This window comes from Oncorhynchus masou, chromosome 18, assembly GCF_036934945.1.
Source record: "Oncorhynchus masou masou isolate Uvic2021 chromosome 18, UVic_Omas_1.1, whole genome shotgun sequence".
NCBI lineage: Eukaryota > Metazoa > Chordata > Actinopteri > Salmoniformes > Salmonidae > Oncorhynchus > Oncorhynchus masou.
The window spans coordinates 73,997,764-74,016,546 of NC_088229.1; the positions used below are offsets into that span (position 1 = coordinate 73,997,764).

General features: G+C 48.9%; 1 protein-coding gene across 4 annotated transcripts in view; it reads right to left on the reverse strand.

The window, feature by feature from the left end:
• The window catches only part of LOC135505256 (uncharacterized), a 114,168-nt gene that overhangs the window by 14,379 nt on the left and 81,006 nt on the right, over window positions 1-18,783 (reverse strand). For 3 of the 4 annotated variants that reach the window (XR_010450239.1, XM_064924454.1, XM_064924457.1), the window contains exon 3: window positions 6,347-7,197. Coding sequence is in view for 3 of the 4 variants with exons in the window: in XM_064924454.1 (XP_064780526.1) it covers window positions 6,849-7,197 (349 nt within the window). In the remaining variant the exon portion in view is untranslated. The remainder of the gene's footprint in view (window positions 1-6,346; window positions 7,198-18,783) is intronic. The other variant, XM_064924455.1, reaches the window with a different exon arrangement.

Genomic DNA, 18,783 nt, shown 5'->3' on the forward strand with positions numbered 1-18,783 from the left:
ATAGCATGCTGGGTTCACTGCACCGTAACACTATAGCATGTTGGTTTCACTGCACCGTAACACTATAGCATGCTGGGTTCACTGCACCGTAAAACCGTAGCATGCTGGGTTCACTGCACCGTAACATGCTGGGTTCACTGCACCGTAACACTATAGCATGCTGGGTTCACTATAGCATGCTGGGTTCACTGCACCGTAAAACCTTAACATGCTGGGTTCACTGCACCGTAACACCGTAGCATGCTGGGTTCACTGCACCGTAAAACCGTAGCATGCTAGGTTCACTGCACCGTAAAACCGTAACATGCTGGGTTCACTGCACCGTAAAACATGCTGGGTAGCATGCTGGGATCACTGCACCGTAACACTATAGCATGCTGGGTTCACTGCACCGTAAAACCTTAACATGCTGGGTTCACTGCACCGTAAAACCTTAACATGCTGGGTTCACTGCACCGTAACACTATAGCATGCTGGGTTCACTGCACCGTAACATGCTGGGTTCACTGCACCGTAACACTGTAGCAGGCTGGGCTCACTGCAATGACATCAACCAGTAAAAATCTAGACTGGAGAACACTGGTCAAGCCAAAGCCCAAACACCTGCTATCATAAACCTTGCACCCTTTGGTTTCCAATACAAATCTGTACTCAATTGCACTTGCCTGGTGTAAAGGAACCACTATAACAGCCACATATCAGAAAATCCAGGCAGGATAAAGCAAACACTAAAAGTATTTGAATGATTTAAAATAGTATCTAAACTCAGGTCTGCCCATCACAAGCCTCTACCTACCAAGTACCTTCATAGTGAGACAAGAGTTAGCTGTCCTGCAGATCACAACAAAGTGTCTGGAAGTGAGACTACGCTATCTCAGGGACGCAATCAAGCCTAGTCCTGGACTGAACATGCAGGCTCTTTCATATAGTAACAAGTCGACACCGGACTTCACTATTACAATGACATAAACAACAGATACAGGTTGAGAGAGTGAAGGAATCTGCGTTCCAATAAGAGTTCAACACAGAGTTCCATCCATAGGAGCATCAAAGAAGACCAGACATTCTGTACCTCAAAAACATCCTAATGTCGCGGTATCCAACGCCTGAAGAATTGATTCTTTCCACGAGGATAAATGAACGTTTATTTTCCAGCGCTCAACAAGTCATCTGGTGAATTACAAATCATCCATGCTGTCTATTGTCACGTTGTTATGGTTACAGTACATGAACGGATAGTAGGACACAATCCCTAGAAAATCTCTGCTAATACAGGATTACAGTGAGGCTCTTTTTTTATCCCATTTTTTTTATACTGGATTTTGTTCTTCAACCATCTGGAAGACAGACAGAGATGTAGCACCAGGCCCAGAATGCAGTGTAGACTACTACCCTGTGACAGACTAATTAACAGAGTGAATACTAACATGTAACATCCAACACTTCACAATAAGAAGCCTTATTACCATAAAGTACAATACTTGTTAATTATCTGAAGGGATAACGTTGAACGGTAACCATGGATCACCGTGAGTTACATCTGCCACTATTACACCTTACCAGAGGTGTGTGGACTCGAGTCACATGACTTGGACCCGAGTCACATGACTTGGACCCGAGTCACATGACTTGGACCCGAGTCACATGACTTGGACGAGTCAGACTCCAGTCACATGACTTGGTCCCACCTCTGTACCTTATTACAGTCTGAGTTGTTGACTATTAAAATCTGTTGAACGTTTTGGCAAAATGTAGATTTCTGCCTAAATAGACATACCCAAGCGTAATTATTTCTCACGAAATGGCCTTAAACAGTAACTAGTAATGGTGCATAGTTCTAGAAAGGTCTGGAGCTCACATTTCTGGCAAAATAAATTGTCAAAAATTTCTGAAGTGTTGTAATGATGTGTGCTGAGAGTGGGAAGCAATTTCAGGGAGTGAATAATTTAATAAATAAATGAAAACATAATATAAAACACGACACATGAACAACGACATGAAACAGAAACGATGACACCTGGGAAGGAACCAAAGGAAGTGACATATATAGGGAAGGAACCAAAGGAGTGACATATATAGGGAAGGAACCAAAGGGAGTGACATAAAGAGGGAAGGAACCAAAAGGAGTGACATATATAGGGAAGGAACCAAAGGGAGTGACATAAAGGGCAGGAACCAAAGGGAGTGACATAAAGAGGGAAGGAACCAAAGTGAGTGACATCAATAGGGAAGGAACCAAAGTGAAGTGACATATATAGGGAAGGAACCAAAAGGAGTGACATATATAGGGAAGGAACCAAAGGGAGGGACATATATAGGGAAGGAACCAAAGTGAGTGACATATATAGGGAAGGAACCAAAGGGAGGGACATATATAGGGAAGGAACCAAAGGAGTGACATATATAGGGAAGGAACCAAAGGGAGGGACATATATAGGGAAGGAACCAAAGTGAGTGACATATATAGGGAAGGAACCAAAGGAGTGACATATAGAGGGAAGGAACCAAAGGAGTGACATATGTAGGGAAGGAACCAAAGGGAGTGACATATATAGAGGGAAGGAACCAAAGTGAGTGACATATATAGGGAAGGAACCAAAGGGAGTGACATATATAGGGAAGGAACCAAAGGGAGTGACATAAATAGGGAAGGAACCAAAAGGAGTGACATCAATAGGGAAGGAACCAAAGGTGAGTGACATATATAGGGAAGGAACCAAAGGGAGTGACAAATAAAGGGAAGGAACCAAAGGGAGGACATAAAGAGGGAAGGAACCAAAGGGAGTGACATAAAGAGGGCAGGAACCAAAGGGAGGAACATAATAGGGAAGGAACCAAAGGAAGTGACATATATAGGGAAGGAACCAAAGGGAGTGACATATATAGGGAAGGAACCAAAGGGAGTGACATATATAGGGAAGGAACCAAAGGGAGGACATAAATAGGGCAGGAACCAAAGGAGTGACATATATAGGGAAGGAACCAAAGGGAGTGACATAAAGAGGGAAGGAACCAAAGGGAGTGACATATATAGGGAAGGAACCAAAGGAGTGACATATATAGGGAAGGAACCAAAGGGAGTGACATATATAGGGAAGGAACCAAAGAGAGTGACATATTAGGGAAGGAACCAAAAGGAGTGACATATATAGGGAAGGAACCAAAGGGAGGGACATATATAGGGAAGGAACCAAAAGGGAGTGACATATATAGGGAAGGAACCAAAGGGAGGGACATATATAGGGACAGGAACCAATGGGAGTGACATATATAGGGAAGGAAACAAAGGGAGTGACATAAAGAGGGAAGGAACCAAAGGGAGGAACATATATAGGGACGGAACCAAAGGGAGGGACATAAAGAGGGCAGGAACCAAAGGGAGTGACATATATAGGGAAGGAACCAAAGGGAGGGACATATATAGGGCAGGAACCAAAGGGAGTGACAGATATAGGAAAGGAACCAAAAGGTAGTGACATATATAGGGAAGGAACCAAAGGGAGTGACATATATAGGGAAGGAACAAAAGGAGTGACATATCAAATCAAATGTATTTATATAAAGATGGCGCCGGAGAACAAGGAGTGACATGCATTCCCTAAAGGGCAGGAACCATTTTTTAGCTTATTTTGACATCAATGCTGGAAGGAAAAAACTTCTGGACATGACATATACTTGTTTTCCTTTCACCAGTCACACGAGCCCGACGTGAATGATATGCTCCCGGAACAGGCCCAGATCCCTGTCATTTGCATAAAGAGAAGGAAGGAAAAAAATGGGGAGTCCTGGCATAAAGAGGCGATCAAACAAACCTCCACTTCCTTCCAAGCAAACGTGCCATCTTTGGAATATAAAATTGATGACCAACGCAGGAGATTAAATAAAGGGACATTCAAAACTGTAATATCTTATGCTTATGCTTAAGGAGTCAGGAACTGAACGATGACATTAATACGCTGTACTGGAAGGAAAGGAAGTGACATATATAGGGAAGGAACCAAAAGGAGTGACTCTGTTATTTTGAAAATAACAGCTGGTGCATGATATCTAAGGAAATCTCAAAGGTTTTTCTCACCTGAGGTAGAGTATCTCATGATAAGCTACAGACCACACTATTTACCTAGAGAGTTTTCATCTGTATTCTTAAAGGACATATTGCCACAGACTGATGCTGGCACTAAGACAGGAATGAGCATATTATAAGCAAACAGGAAAACACCCAGAGGCGGAGCTCCTAGTAGCCGGGGACTTCAATGTAGGGAAACTTAAATCCGTTAAAACCACATTTCTATCAGCACGTTAAATGTACAACCAGAGGGTTTACCTTTACTCAGCCCTTTCTCACCTGGATGAAAGGAACACCTATGTGAGAATGCTATTCATTGACTACAGCTCAGGTTCAACACCATAGTGCCCTCAAAGTTCATCAATATGCTAAGGACACTGGGACTAAAATCTCCCTCTGCAACTGGATCCTGGACTTCCTGACAGGGCCCCCAGGTGGTAAGGATAGGTAACAACACATCCGCCACGCTGATCCTCAACACAGGAACCCTCAGGGGTGCGTGCTCAGTCCCCTCCTGTACTCCCTGTTCACTCATGACTGCACAGCCAGGTACAACTCCAACACCATCATTAAGTTTGCTGATGCCACAACAGCCTGATCATCAACAACGATGAGACAGCCTGGGGAGGAGGTCAGAGACCTGGCCGTGTGGTGCCAGGACAAAAACCTCTCCCTCAACATGATCAAGAGGCTTCTAAAACTTCACCCCCAAGCCATAACACTCCTGAACATCTAATCAAATGGCCACCCAGACTATTTGCATTGCCCCCCCCCCTTTACACTGCTGCTATCATCTGTGCATAGTCACTTTTAAAAAAACATTTATTTTACCTTTATTTAACTAGGCAAGTCAGTTAAAAACAAATTCTTATTTTCAATGACGGCCTAGGAACAGTGGGTTAACTTCCTTGGTCAGGGGCAGAATGACAGATTTTTACCTTGTCAGCTCAGGGATTTGATCTAGCAACCTTTCAGTTTCTTGTCCAATACTCTAACCACTAGGCTACCTGCGGCCCCAAATTTTAATAATGTCACATCTGCTTCTGCTACACCCCTAGTGGATATCCGGTGTCTCTTAGACCTGCATCCATTCCCCCAGTTCTCTCCCTCTCCCTCTTCTTCTCTCTCTGTGTTTGTGATTGTGTGGTTGGAGACAGGTCTGCTGGAGTTAGAGCAGTTCCCCACCAGCTGCAACCTGTTCCATAATCAAGACGTCTACAAATACTCAGTCCTGCCACTTCCACTCTGCCAGATCTCCGTTCAGTCAGTCATACTGCTAGCTATTTGTTGTTATTTAAGATCCTGTATCCTGCTGTGTCTGTTTCCTTGCCTGACGTTGTTTCTCCTCTCACTGCAGTTTTGCCGACTCTGGTTCCTGTCTCCTGTTCCACATCTCACCACCCTGCTACCCTGTTCTGGATTCAACTCATCACTCCCATGGACTCCCTCCTCGGACCTGTTTATGTCCCAACCCAGACTCATCTGGTTTCCTACAACCATCCCATGGACTCCCCTCCTCCGGACCTGTTTACCCTGTCCCAACCCAGCTCACTCCAACCTCAGCTCTCTACATCTGGTTTCCTACAAGTCATCTGAGCTTCCCTGGATCTGCACTTCATCTCTCCCTGTGTGACAATAAATGTCTTGGTTCATTCATCCCTGATTCCTGGTCGAAGTCCCCTGTGCTGCTCCGCTTAACAAATAACTCTACCTGCATGTACATATTACCTCAATTAACCGGTGCCCCCGAACATTGTCTCTGTACCGGTACCCCCTTGTATGTAGTCTTGCTATTGTTATTTCACTGCTGCTCTTTAATTACTTTTTACTTTTATTTCTTATTCGTATTTTTTTTTTATTGTTTTTAATTTGAACTGCATTGTCAGATAAGGGCTTTTAAGTAAGCATTTCACTGTAAGATCTCACTGTTGTAAGCATTTCACTGAAAGATCTACACCTGTTGTATTCGGCGCATGTGACTAATAAAATTTGATTTGATTTTTTGTTAGGCCAGGAAATGTGACACATCACTCTCTATGCAAATGTGGGGTGTGAAACCTGACACTTCAAGTCATCTCTGCTGACAGACTGGTAGCAAACAGATGGGCCTTTCTGACATTATAGGGCACGGGACCCCGCAACGTTCACAGAGCACTCAAATATCAGTCGGAACCGGTCCAGAACCGCTCAATGTCCCCTAAACAGGGGACTTAACATCTAAGAGGGTAACATTGTATAAATAATAATTGAATGATGTCAGTCATAGGACTGGGAACTTACCCGCTAATTGTCTGTCCTGGGGTCTCTTTTTCATGGGCTGGTTGCTCCTCTGTCTGCCTCTTTTTTTGTCTTACTGGGGTAGCTTCCTCTGCCTGACCCAGTAGAGTAGGGGTCTCTGCCTGGTCCAGTAGGGTAGGGGTCTCTGCCTGACCCAGTGGGGTAGGGGTCTCTGCCTGGTCCAGTAGGGTAGGGGTCTCTGCCTGACCCAGTGGGGTAGGGGTTTCTGCCGAACCCAGTAGTGTAGGAGTCTCTGCCTGACACAGTAGGGTAGGGGTCTCTGCCTGACCCAGTGGGGTAGGGGTCTCTGCCTGACCCAGTGGGGTAGGGGTCTCTGCCTGACACAGTAGTGTAGGGGTTTCTGCCTGACACAGTAGTGTAGGAGTCTCTGCCTGACCCAGTAGGGTAGGGGTCTCTGCCTGACCCAGTGGGGTAGGGGTCTCTGCCTGACCCAGTGGGGTAGGGGTCTCTGCCTGACCCAGTAGGGTAGGGGTCTCTGCTGGACTCAGCAGGGTAGGGGTCTCTGCCTGACACAGTGGGGTAGGGGTCTCTGCCTGATCCAGTAGGGTAGGGGCCTCTGCCTGATCCAGTAGGGTAGGGGTCTCTGCAAGACCCAGTAGGGTAGGGGTCTCTGCCGGACCCAGTAGGGTAGTGGTCTCTGCTGGACCCAGCAGGGTAGGGGTCTCTGCTGGACCCAGCAGGGTAGGGGTCTCTGCCGGACCCAGTGGTGTAGGGGTCTCTGCTGGACCCAGTGGGGTAGGGTCTCTGCTGGAGCCAGTGGGGTAGGGGTCTCTTCAGAGGGGGATTGGAACTCTGCCACAGGAGACACCAGAGGCTCCAAAGGCTGGAAGCTTCTGTAGAGAGGCAGAGGGTTGGGAATGAGAGAGAGGTACATTGAAGTCGTTAGCAAAGAGGTATACACAGTGACAGGTAACAAATGTCCTGTCCACTATCGTGTGTGTGTGTGGGCATTTACTGTATTTGTTGTGGTTCTTCCCCTTTCCTCTGTTTCAAAGCAACAGCTGTGTTCCACCAAGGGGGAGGGGGAGGGGGAGAATAGCTTCATTCTCTTCTCAAAGGACAGGAGTGATGTCACTGCCGATGTCATCTCTTCAGATATAATAGTACTACAGTCCTCTCCACTGACCTCTGTTATAAAAGTCTACCACAGAGGATTTTGCGTCCAAAATGTCATCCCTATTCGAGGAGTGCACCGTTTCTGACCAGAGTCCTATGGGTCCACATTCCCTATCTAGTGCACTTCTTTAGACCAGGGCCCGTTAGGAATAGGGTGCAATTGGATACACATACAGAGTCAGACATCACCCAGACAGTCATTCTATGTTGTTTACTTCCTCAGTCATATTTTTTGTTTTTAGTCCCTGACCAGATGGGTCCACATTCCCTATCTAGTGCACTACTCTTAACCAACGCCTGTTGAAAGTAGTGCACTATATAGGGAATGGTGTGCCATTCCAGACCCTACAAAAGTTAGGTTCACTTCTCATTCATGTTCACACTGCTCTTTTGGTAATATCATCCATAATGATGTGTCAAAGTGGCTGAATTAGTTTTCATATATTAATAAAAAAATCACTGGCAGAGGCCCATGAAAATCACATAAATGTTTTTAAACAGGGAAATTAACACCACAGTCGTTGATTTACAGAGAAATATACTAAATACCTATACTAAATATAAATAAATACCTGCTAAATACCTAAATACCTACCTAATATAAATAAATACCTACTAAATACTAAATACCTACTATACTAAATACCTACTTATACTATATATAAATAAATACCTACTAAATACTAAATACCTACCTATACTAAATATAAATAAATACCTACTAAATACTAAATACATACCTATACTAAATATAAATAAAATATCTACTATACTAAATATAAATAAATACCTACTAAATACTAAATACCTACTATACTAAATATAAATAAATACCTACTAAATACTAAATACCTACTATACTAAATACCTACCTATACTATATATAAATAAATACCTACTAAATAGTAAATATAAATAATACCTACTAAATACTAAATACCTACTATACTAAACATAAATAAATACCTACTAAATACTAAATACCTACCTATACTAAATACCTACCTATACTATATATAAATAAATACCTACTAAATACTAAATATAAATAAGTACCTACTAAATTCTAAATACCTACCTATACTAAATATAAATAAATACCTACTAAATACTAAATACCTACTATACTAAATATAAATAAATACCTACTAAATACTAAATACCTATCTATACTAAATATATATAAATACCTACTAAATACTAAATACCTATCTATACTAAATATAAATAAATACCTACTAAATACTAAATACCTACCTATACTAAACATAAATAAATACCTACTAAATACTAAATACCTACTATACTAATTATAAATAAATACCTACTAAATACTAAATAACTATCTATACTAAATATAAATAAATTCCTACTAAATACTAAATACCTACCTATACTAAATACCTACATATACTAAATACTAAATATAAATAAATACCTACTAAATACTAAATACAAATAAATACCTCCTAAATACTAAATATAAATAAATACCTACTAAATACTAAATACCTACTATACTAAATATAAATGAATACCTACTAAATACTAAATACCTACTATACTAAATATAAATAAATACCTACTAAATACTAAATACCTATCTATACTAAATACCTAGCTATACTAAATATAACTAGGGTCTGTACTGACGCCCCACTGAACCAGGGTCTGTAGTGACACCCCACTGAACCAGGGTCTGTAGTGACACCTCTAACACTGAGATGCAGTGGCTCAGACCGCTGAACCAGGGTCTGTAGTGACCCCCACTGAACCAGGGTCTGTAGTGACGCCCCGCTGAACCAGGGTCTGTAGTGACGCCTCTAACACTGAGATGCAGTACATCAGACCACTGAACCAGGGTCTGTAGTGACGCCCCTCTGAACCAGGGTCTGTATGACACCCCTCTGAACCAGGGTCTGTAGTGACACCTCTAGCACTGAGATGCAGTGCCTCAGACCGCTGAACCAGAGTCTGTAGTGACGCCCCACTGAACCAGGGTCTGTAGTGACGCCTCCTAGCACTGAGATGCAGTACCTCAGACCGCTGAACCAGGGTCTGTAGTGACGCCCCACTGAACCAGGGTCTGTAGTGACACCTCTAGCACTGAGATGCAGTACCTCAGACCGCTGAACCAGGGTCTGTAGTGACACCCCTCTGAACCAGGGTCTGTAGTGACACCTCTAGCACTGAGATGCAGTGCCTTAGACCACTGAACCAGGGTCTGTAGTGACGCCTCAGACCGCTGAACCAGGGTCTGTAGTGATGCCCCTCTGAACCAGGGTCTGTAGTGACGCCCCTCTGAACCAGGGTCTGTAGTGACGCCTCTAACACTGAGATGCAGTGCCTTAGACCGCTGAACCAGGGTCTGTAGTGACACCTCTAACACTGAGATGCAGTGCCTTAGACCGCTGAACCAGGGTCTGTGTGACGCCCACTGAACCAGGGTCATGTGACGCCCCGCTGAACCAGGGTCTGTAGTGACACCTCTAGCACTGAGAGATGCAGTGCCTCAGACCGCTGAACCAAGGTCTGTAGTGACGCCCACTGAACCAGGGTCTGTAGTGACACCTCTAGCACTGAGATGCAGTGCCTCAGAAGGCTGAACCAGGGTCTGTAGTGACGCCCCACTGGACTAGGGTCTGTACTGACGCCCCACTGAACCAGGGTCTGTAGTGACGCCCACTGAACCAGGGTCTGTAGTGACACCCCACTGAACCAGGGTCTGTAGTGACACCTCTAACACTGAGATGCAGTACATCAGACCACTGAACCAGGGTCTGTAGTGACGCCCACTGAACCAGGGTCTGTAGTGACGCCCACTGAACCAGGGTCTGTAGTGACACCTCTAACACTGAGATGCAGTACATCAGACCACTGAACCAGGGTCTGTAGTGACGCCCCACTGAACCAGGGTCTGTAGTGACGCCTCTAACACTGAGATGCAGTACATCAGACCACTGAACCAGGGTCTGTAGTGACGCCCACTGAACCAGGGTCTGTAGTGACGCCCCACTGAACCAGGGTCTGTAGTGACACCTCTAGCACTGAGATGCAGTGCCTCAGACCGCTGAACCAGGGTCTGTAGTGACGCCCCACTGAACCAGGGTCTGTAGTGACACCTCTAGCACTGAGATGCAGTGCCTCAGACCGCTGAACCAGGGTCTGTAGTGACGACCCACTGAACTAGGGTCTGTACTGACGCCCCACTGAACCAGGGTCTGTAGTGACGCCCCACTGAACCAGGGTCTGTAGTGACACCCCACTGAACCAGGGTCTGTAGTGACACCTCTAGCACTGAGATGCAGTGCCTCAGACCGCTGAACCAGGGTCTCAGTGACGCCCACTGAACTAGGTCTGTACTGACGCCCCACTGAACCAGGGTCTGTAGTGACACCCCACTGAACCAGGGTCTGTAGTGAAGCCTCTAGCACTGAGATGCAGTGCCTTAGACCACTGAACCAGGGTCTGTAGTGACTCCCCACTGAACCAGGGTCTGTAGTGACACCCCACTGAACCAGTGTCTGTAGTGACATTCTAACACTGAGATGCAGTGCCTTAGACCGCTGAACCAGGGTCTGTAGTGACGCCCCACTGAACCAGGGTCTGTAGTGACGCCCCGCTGAACCAGGGTCTGTAGTGACGCCTCTAACACTGAGATGCAGTACATCAGACCACTGAACCAGGGTCTGTAGTGACACCCTCTGAACCAGGGTCTGTAGTGACACCTCTAGCACTGAGATGCAGTGCCTCAGACCGCTGAACCAGAGTCTGTAGTGACGCCCCACTGAACCAGGGTCTGTAGTGACGCTCTAGCACTGAGATGCAGTACCTCAGACCGCTGAACCAGGGTCTGTAGTGACGCCCCACTGAACCAGGGTCTGTAGTGACACCTCTAGCACTGAGATGCAGTATCTCAGACCGCTGAACCAGGGTCTGTAGTGACACCCCCTCTGAACCAGGGTCTGTAGTGACACCTCTAGCACTGAGATGCAGTGCCTTAGACCACTGAACCAGGGTCTGTAGTGGCCCCACTGAACCAGGGTCTGTAGTGACGCCCGCTGAACCAGGGTCTGTAGTGACACCTCTAGCACTGAGATGCAGTGCCTTAGACCACTGAACCAGGGTCTGTAGTGACGCCTCAGACCGCTGAACCAGGGTCTGTAGTGATGCCCCTCTGAACCAGGGTCTGTAGTGACTCCCTCTGAACCAGGGTCTGTAGTGACACCTCTAGCACTGAGATGCAGTGCCTCTGACCGCTGAACCAGGGTCTGTAGTGACACCTCTAACACTGAGATGCAGTGCCTTTAGACCGCTGAACCAGGGTCTGTAGTGACGCCCCACTGAACCAGGGTCTGTAGTGACGCCCCGCTGAACCAGGGTCTGTAGTGACACCTCTAGCACTGAGATGCAGTGCCTCAGACCGCTGAACCAAAGTCTGTAGTGACGCCCCACTGAACCAGGGTCTGTAGTGACACCTCTAGCACTGAGATGCAGTGCCTCAGAAGGCTGAACCAGGGTCTGTAGTGACGCCCCACTGGACTAGGGTCTGTACTGACGCCCCACTGAACCAGGGTCTGTAGTGACGCCCCCACTGAACCAGGGTCTGTAGTGACACCCCACTGAACCAGGGTCTGTAGTATCACCCTAGCACTGAGATGCAGTGCCTCAGACCGCTGAACCAGGGTCTGTAGTGACGCCCCACTGAACTAGGGTCTGTACTGACTGCCCCACTGAACCAGGGTCTGTAGTGACGCCCCACTGAACCAGGGTCTGTAGTGACACCCCACTGAACCAGGGTCTGTAGTGACCTCTAACACTGAGATGCAGTGCCTTAGACCGCTGAACCAGGGTCTGTAGTGATCCCACTGAACCAGGGTCTGTAGTGACACCTCTAGCACTGAGATGCAGTGCATCAGACCGCTGAACCAGGGTCTGTAGTGACGCCCCACTGAACTAGGGTCTGTACTGACGCCCCACTGAACCAGGGTCTGGTACGCCCCTGAACCAGGGTCTGTAGTGACACCCCACTGAACCAGGGTCTGTAGTGACACCTCTAACACTGAGATGCAGTGCCTTAGACCGCTGAACCAGGATCTGTAGTGACGCCCCACTGAACCAGGGTCTGTAGTGACGCCCGCTGAACCAGGGTCTGTAGTGACACCCCACTGAACCAGGGTCTGTAGTGACGCCTCTAACACTGAGATGCAGTACATCAGACCACTGAACCAGGGTCTGTAGTGACGCCCCACTGAACCAGGGTCTGTAGTGACACCCTCTGAACCAGGGTCTGTAGTGACACCCTAGCACTGAGATGCAGTGCCTCAGACCGCTGAACCAGAGTCTGTAGTGATCCCACTGAACCAGGGTCTGTAGTGACGCCTCTAGCACTGAGATGCAGTGCCTTAGACCACTGAACCAGGGTCTGTAGTGACGCCCCACTGAACCAGGGTCTGTAGTGACACCCCACTGAACCAGGGTCTGTAGTGACACCTCTAACACTGAGATGCAGTGCCTTAGACCGCTGAACCAGGGTCTGTAGTCCCACTGAACCAGGGTCTGTAGTGACGCCCCACTGAACCAGGTCTGTAGTGACGCCTCTAACACTGAGATGCAGTACATCAGACCACTGAACCAGGGTCTGTAGTGACGCCCCACTGAACCAGGGTCTGTAGTGACGCCCCACTGAACCAGGGTCTGTAGTGATACCCCTCTGAACCAGGGTCTGTAGTGACACCTCTAGCACTGAGATGCAGTGCCTCAGACCGCTGAACCAGAGTCTGTAGTGACGCCCCACTGAACCAGGGTCTGTAGTGACGCCTCTAGCACTGAGATGCAGTACCTCAGACCGCTGAACCAGGGTCTGTAGTGACGCCCCACTGAACCAGGGTCTGTAGTGACACCTCTAGCACTGAGATGCAATAAACTCAGACCGCTGAACCAGGGTCAACAGTGACGCCCCTCTGAACCAGGGTCTGGAGTTACACCTCTAGCACTGAGATGCAGTGCCTTAGACCACTGAACCAGGGTCTGTAGTGACGCCTCAGACCGCTGAACCAGGGTCTGTAGTGATGCCCCTCTGAACCAGGGTCTGTAGTGACACCCCACTAAACCAGGGTCTGTAGTGACACCTCTAGCACTGAGATGCAGTGCCTCTGACCGCTGAACCAGGGTCTGTAGTGACGCCCACTGAACCAGGGTCTGTAGTGACGCCCTCTGAACCAGGGTCTGTAGTGACACCTCATTCACTGAGATGCAGTGCCTCAGACCGCTGAACCAGGGTCTGTAGTGACGCCCCACTGAACCAGGGTCTGTAGTGACACCTCTAACACTGAGATGCAGTGCCTCAGACCGCTGAACCAGGGTCTGTAGTGACGCCCCACTGAACCAGGGTCTGTAGTGACACCTCTAGCACTGAGATGCATTACCTCAGACCGCTGAACCAGGGTCTGTAGTGACGCCCCTCTGAACCAGGGTCTGTAGTGACGCCCCACTGAACCAGGGTCTGTAGTGACACCTCTAGCACTGAGATGCAGTACCTCAGACCGCTGTACCAGGGTCTGTAGTGACGCCCTCTGAACCAGGGTCTGTAGTGACACCTCTAGCACTGAGATGCAGTGCCTTAGACCACTGAACCAGGGTCTGTAGTGACGCCTCAGACCGCTGAACCAGGGTCTGTAGTGACGCCCCACTGAACCAGGGTCTGTAGTGACACCTCTAGCACTGAGATGCAGTACCTCAGACCGCTGAACCAGGGTCTGTAGTGACGTCCCTCTGAACCAGGGTCTGTAGTGACGCCCCTCTGAACCAGGGTCTGTAGTGACACCTCTAGCACTGAGATGCAGTGCCTCTGACCGCTGAACCAGGGTCTGTAGTGACGCCCCACTGAACTAGGGTCTGTAGTGACGTCCCTCTGAACCAGGGTCTGTAGTGACGCCCCTCTGAACCAGGGTCTGTAGTGACACCTCTAGCACTGAGATGCAGTGCCTCTGACCGCTGAACCAGGGTCTGTAGTGACGCCCCACTGAACCAGGGTCTGTAGTGACGCCCTCTGAACCAGGGTCTGTGGTGACACCTCTAGCACTGAGATGCAGTGCATCAGACCGCTGAACCAGGGTCTGTAATGACGCCCCTCTGAACCAGGGTCTGTAGTGACACCTCTAGCACTGAGATGCAGTGCCTCAGACCGCTGAACCAGGGTCTGTAGTGACGCCCCACTGAACCAGGGTCTGTAGTGACACCTCTAACACTGAGATGCAGTGCCTCAGACCGCTGAACCAGGGTCTGTAGTGACGCCCCACTGAACCAGGGTCTGTGTGACGCCCTCTGAACCAGGGTCTGTAGTGACGCCCCTCTGAACCAGGGTCTGTAGTGACGCCCCACTGAACCAGGGTCTGTAGTGACGCCCCTCTGAACCAGGGTCTGTAGTGACGCCCTCTGAACCAGGGTCTGTAGTGACGCCCCTCTGAACCAGGGTCTGTAGTGACGCCCACTGAACCAGGGTCTGTAGTGACGCCCCTAGCACTGAGATGCATTACCTCAGACCGCTGAACCAGGGTCTGTAGTGACGCCCCTCTGACCCAGGGTTTGTAGTTACGCCCCACTGAACCAGGGTCTGTAGTGACACCTCTAGCACTGAGATGCAGTGCCTTAGACCGCTGAACCAGGGTCTGTAGTGACGCCCCACTGAACCAGGGTCTGTAGTGACACCTCTAGCACTGAGATGCAGTGCCTCAGACCGCTGAACCAGGGTCTGTAGTGACGCCCCTCTGAACCAGGGTCTGTAGTGACACCTCTAACACTGAGATGCAGTACCTAGACCAGAACCGCTGAACCAGGGTCTGTAGTGACACCACCACTGAGATGAACCAGACCGCTGAACCAGGGTCTGTAGTGACACCTCTAGCACTGAGATGCAGTGCCTCAGACCGCTGAACCAGGGTCGGTAGTGACGCCCCTCTGAACCGGGGTCTGTAGTGACACCTCTAACACTGAGATGCAGTGCATCAGACCTCTGAGCAACTCAAGAGCTCCTCTCATCAAGGTTTCAAATACATAGTGTAGGTGGGGTTTCTGTAGTATGTAATGCAACTGAATGATCATTGCAATACATTATGTGAGAATGGATGTTTTACCATCACCTGTGTTCTAGTAGTATATTGTAAAAGGTGATTTTTGTATTTCAAAATACGGTAACAAACAAAAAAAAAATGGCAGCCAACAACATCACAGAGATTGTGTGATGTATCACCAGTTTGGTCATAACACATGAACAGGCTTGGTCTTGTCCTTTCTGATTCCATAACCCAGAAACCACATTTCTGAATAAACCATTCCTTCTATAGAGGGCTTAAAAGAGAGTTATGGGTCGTGACAACATGAATTTAATGAGCTGGAACTATATCTCCCTGACGACGCGGTATCTCCCTGACGACGCGGTATCTCCCTGATGACGCGGTATCTCCCTGACGACGTGGTATCTCCCTGACAGAATGGCATCTCCCGACGATGCGGTATCTCCCTGACGACGTTTCTCTCTGACAGCATGGCATCTCCCTGACAGAATGACAGCATCATCCCTGACGATGCGGTATCTCCCTGACGACGGTATCTCCCTGGTTTCCCTGATGATCGGTATCTCCCTGACGCGACGCGCTGTATCTCCCTGACAGCATGGCATCTCCCTGACGATCTCCCTGACGCATGGTATCTCCCCGGTATCTCACGACGCGGTATCTCCCTGACGACGGTATCTCACTGACGCGGTATCTCACTGACAGCATAGTATCTCCCTGACGACGCGGTATCTCCCTGACGACGCGGTATCTCCCTGACGACGCGGTATCTCACTGACGAGCGGTATCTCTCACTGACAGCATGGTATCTCCCTGACGACGCGGTATCTCACTGACGTATCTCCCTGACGCGGTATCTCACTGACGGTATCTCACTGACAGCATAGTATCTCCCTGACAGCATGGTATCGCGGTATCTCCTGACAGTATCTCATGGTATCTCCCTGACAGCATGGTATCTCCCTGACAGCATGGTATCTCACTGACAGCATGGTATCTCCCTGTATCTCCCTGACAGCATGGTATCTCCCTGACAGCATGGTATCTCCCTGACAGCATGGCATCTCCCTGACAGCATGGTATCTCCTGACGACGCGGGATCTCCCTGACGACGCGGCATCTCCCTGACAGCATAGTATCTCCCTGACGCGGCATCTCACTGACGGCCCGATATCTCCTGACGGGTCGATATCTCCCTGACAGCATGGTATCTCCCTGACGATGCGGTATCTCACTGACGGTCCGATATCTCCCTGACAGCATGGTATCTCCCTCTAACCAAAAGTATCTCCCTGACAGCGTGGTATCTCCTTGCAGTGTGTATCTCCCTCTAACCAACGGTATCTCCCTGACAGCATGGTATCTCCTGCAAAGGTATCTCCCTCTAACCAAAAGTATCTCCCTGACGGTATCTCCTTGCAGTGTGGTATCTCCCTCTAACCAACGGTATCTCCCTGACACTAACCAACGGTATCTCCCTCTAACCAACGGTATCTCCTCTAACCAGAGGTATCTCCCTCCTAACCAAAGGTATCTCCCTGACAGAATGGTATCTCCTTGCAGTGTGGTATCTCCCTCTAACCAACGGTATCTCCATGACGCCGTGTCGTAACAACAGAAAACAATGCAATAAACACAAACACTCACTAGTCAACACGCGCACGCACACACACACACACACACACACACACACACACACACACACACACATACACATACACACACACACACACACACACAGTCTGTGTGGGACAGTGAGGAGTGCAATACTGGTTCTGCGTTCTGTAGTTTTCTCAGAGGACTCCGCTGTGTTCTGTTGATGGGACTGTGAGAGTCTGCTCTGGGAGGCTGCATGAGATCTGAGAGCAGCCAACCAGCCTACCTCTGGTTCTGCCTGTTCTGGTTCTGCCTGGTTCTGCCAGATTGACATGTCTGTCTGTTCTGTGGCAGGACCAGTCTGCTCTGTGATAGGACCAGTCTGCTCTGTGGCAGGACCAGTCTGTTGGCTGGACCAGTCTGTTCTGTGGCAGGACCAGTCTGTTCTGTGGCAGGACCAGTCTGTTCTGTGGCAGGACCAGTCTGTTCTGTGGCAGGCAGTCTGTTCTGTGGCAGGACCAGTCTGCTCTGTGGCAGGACCAGTCTGCTCTGTGGCAGGACCAGTCTGTTCTGTGGCAGGACCAGGACCAGTCTGCTCTGTGGCAGGACCAGTCTGTTCTGTGGCAGGACCAGTCTGCTCTGTGGCAGGACCAGTCTGTTCTGTGGCAGGACCAGTCTGCTCTGTGGCAGGACCAGTCTGCTCTGTGGCAGGACCAGTCTGCTCTGTGGCAGGACCAGTCTTCTGTGGCAGGACCAGTCTGCTCTGTGGCAGGACCAGTCTGCTCTGTGGCAGGACCAGTCTGCTCTGTGGCAGGACCAGTCTGCTCTGTGGCAGGACCAGTCTGCTCTGTGGCAGGACCAGTCTGCTCTGTGGCAGGACCAGTCTGTCTGTGGCAGGACCAGTCTGTTCTGTGGCATCCTGTGGAACTGCATCACCCTCTGCTAAGAGCCTATGTTTTTCCTCCTTCTTTCTCTTCTGCTTTTGTTTCCTCTCTTCCATCCTTTTTCCTAACGCTTTCATCCTCTTCTCTTTCTTCCTGTTCAAGGCCTCAATATCCTCCTCCGCGGCCTCTCTCTCTGAGTCAGCCAGTTGTACTACTGTGGGGCTTTGTGTGGTTGTTGTTGATGTTGTTGTGCTGGAGGCCTTCTGGGCCACATGAGAATCCGGATCGACATTGAGACCAGGACTTTCTCGAGTACCACCAACGTTTCTGTTTTTTACCACGTCATAAGCTGAACATGGTTCAACTGCCTTGTAGTCTGCATCCTGTACAGTGGCGTTGACCTGAACAGGGTGAGTGTCAGCCACTACGACAGGAGTGTCCGTGACCTGGTCTGGGGTCAGTTTGACAGGGACAGTCACTTTGGTCTGGTGGTCTGAGGCGGGGTTAGTTTGGGCCCCCATGTCTGGATTATGTGGTATGACCTCCTCCTTGTGAACCCCATGCCCCTCGTTGCTGACTCTTCCCTGTGAAGAAGATGACGACGATGATGAGGCAGGAGATTCCAGCGGTGTGGTTTCATCTTGGTGTGAATCCGTTCCGACGGGGGCTGCAGTGTTCTCTGTTTCGCTGCATTGATCTTGACGAGTCAGTGTTATAACACCAGTTCTCTGACTCTTAGCCTCAACAT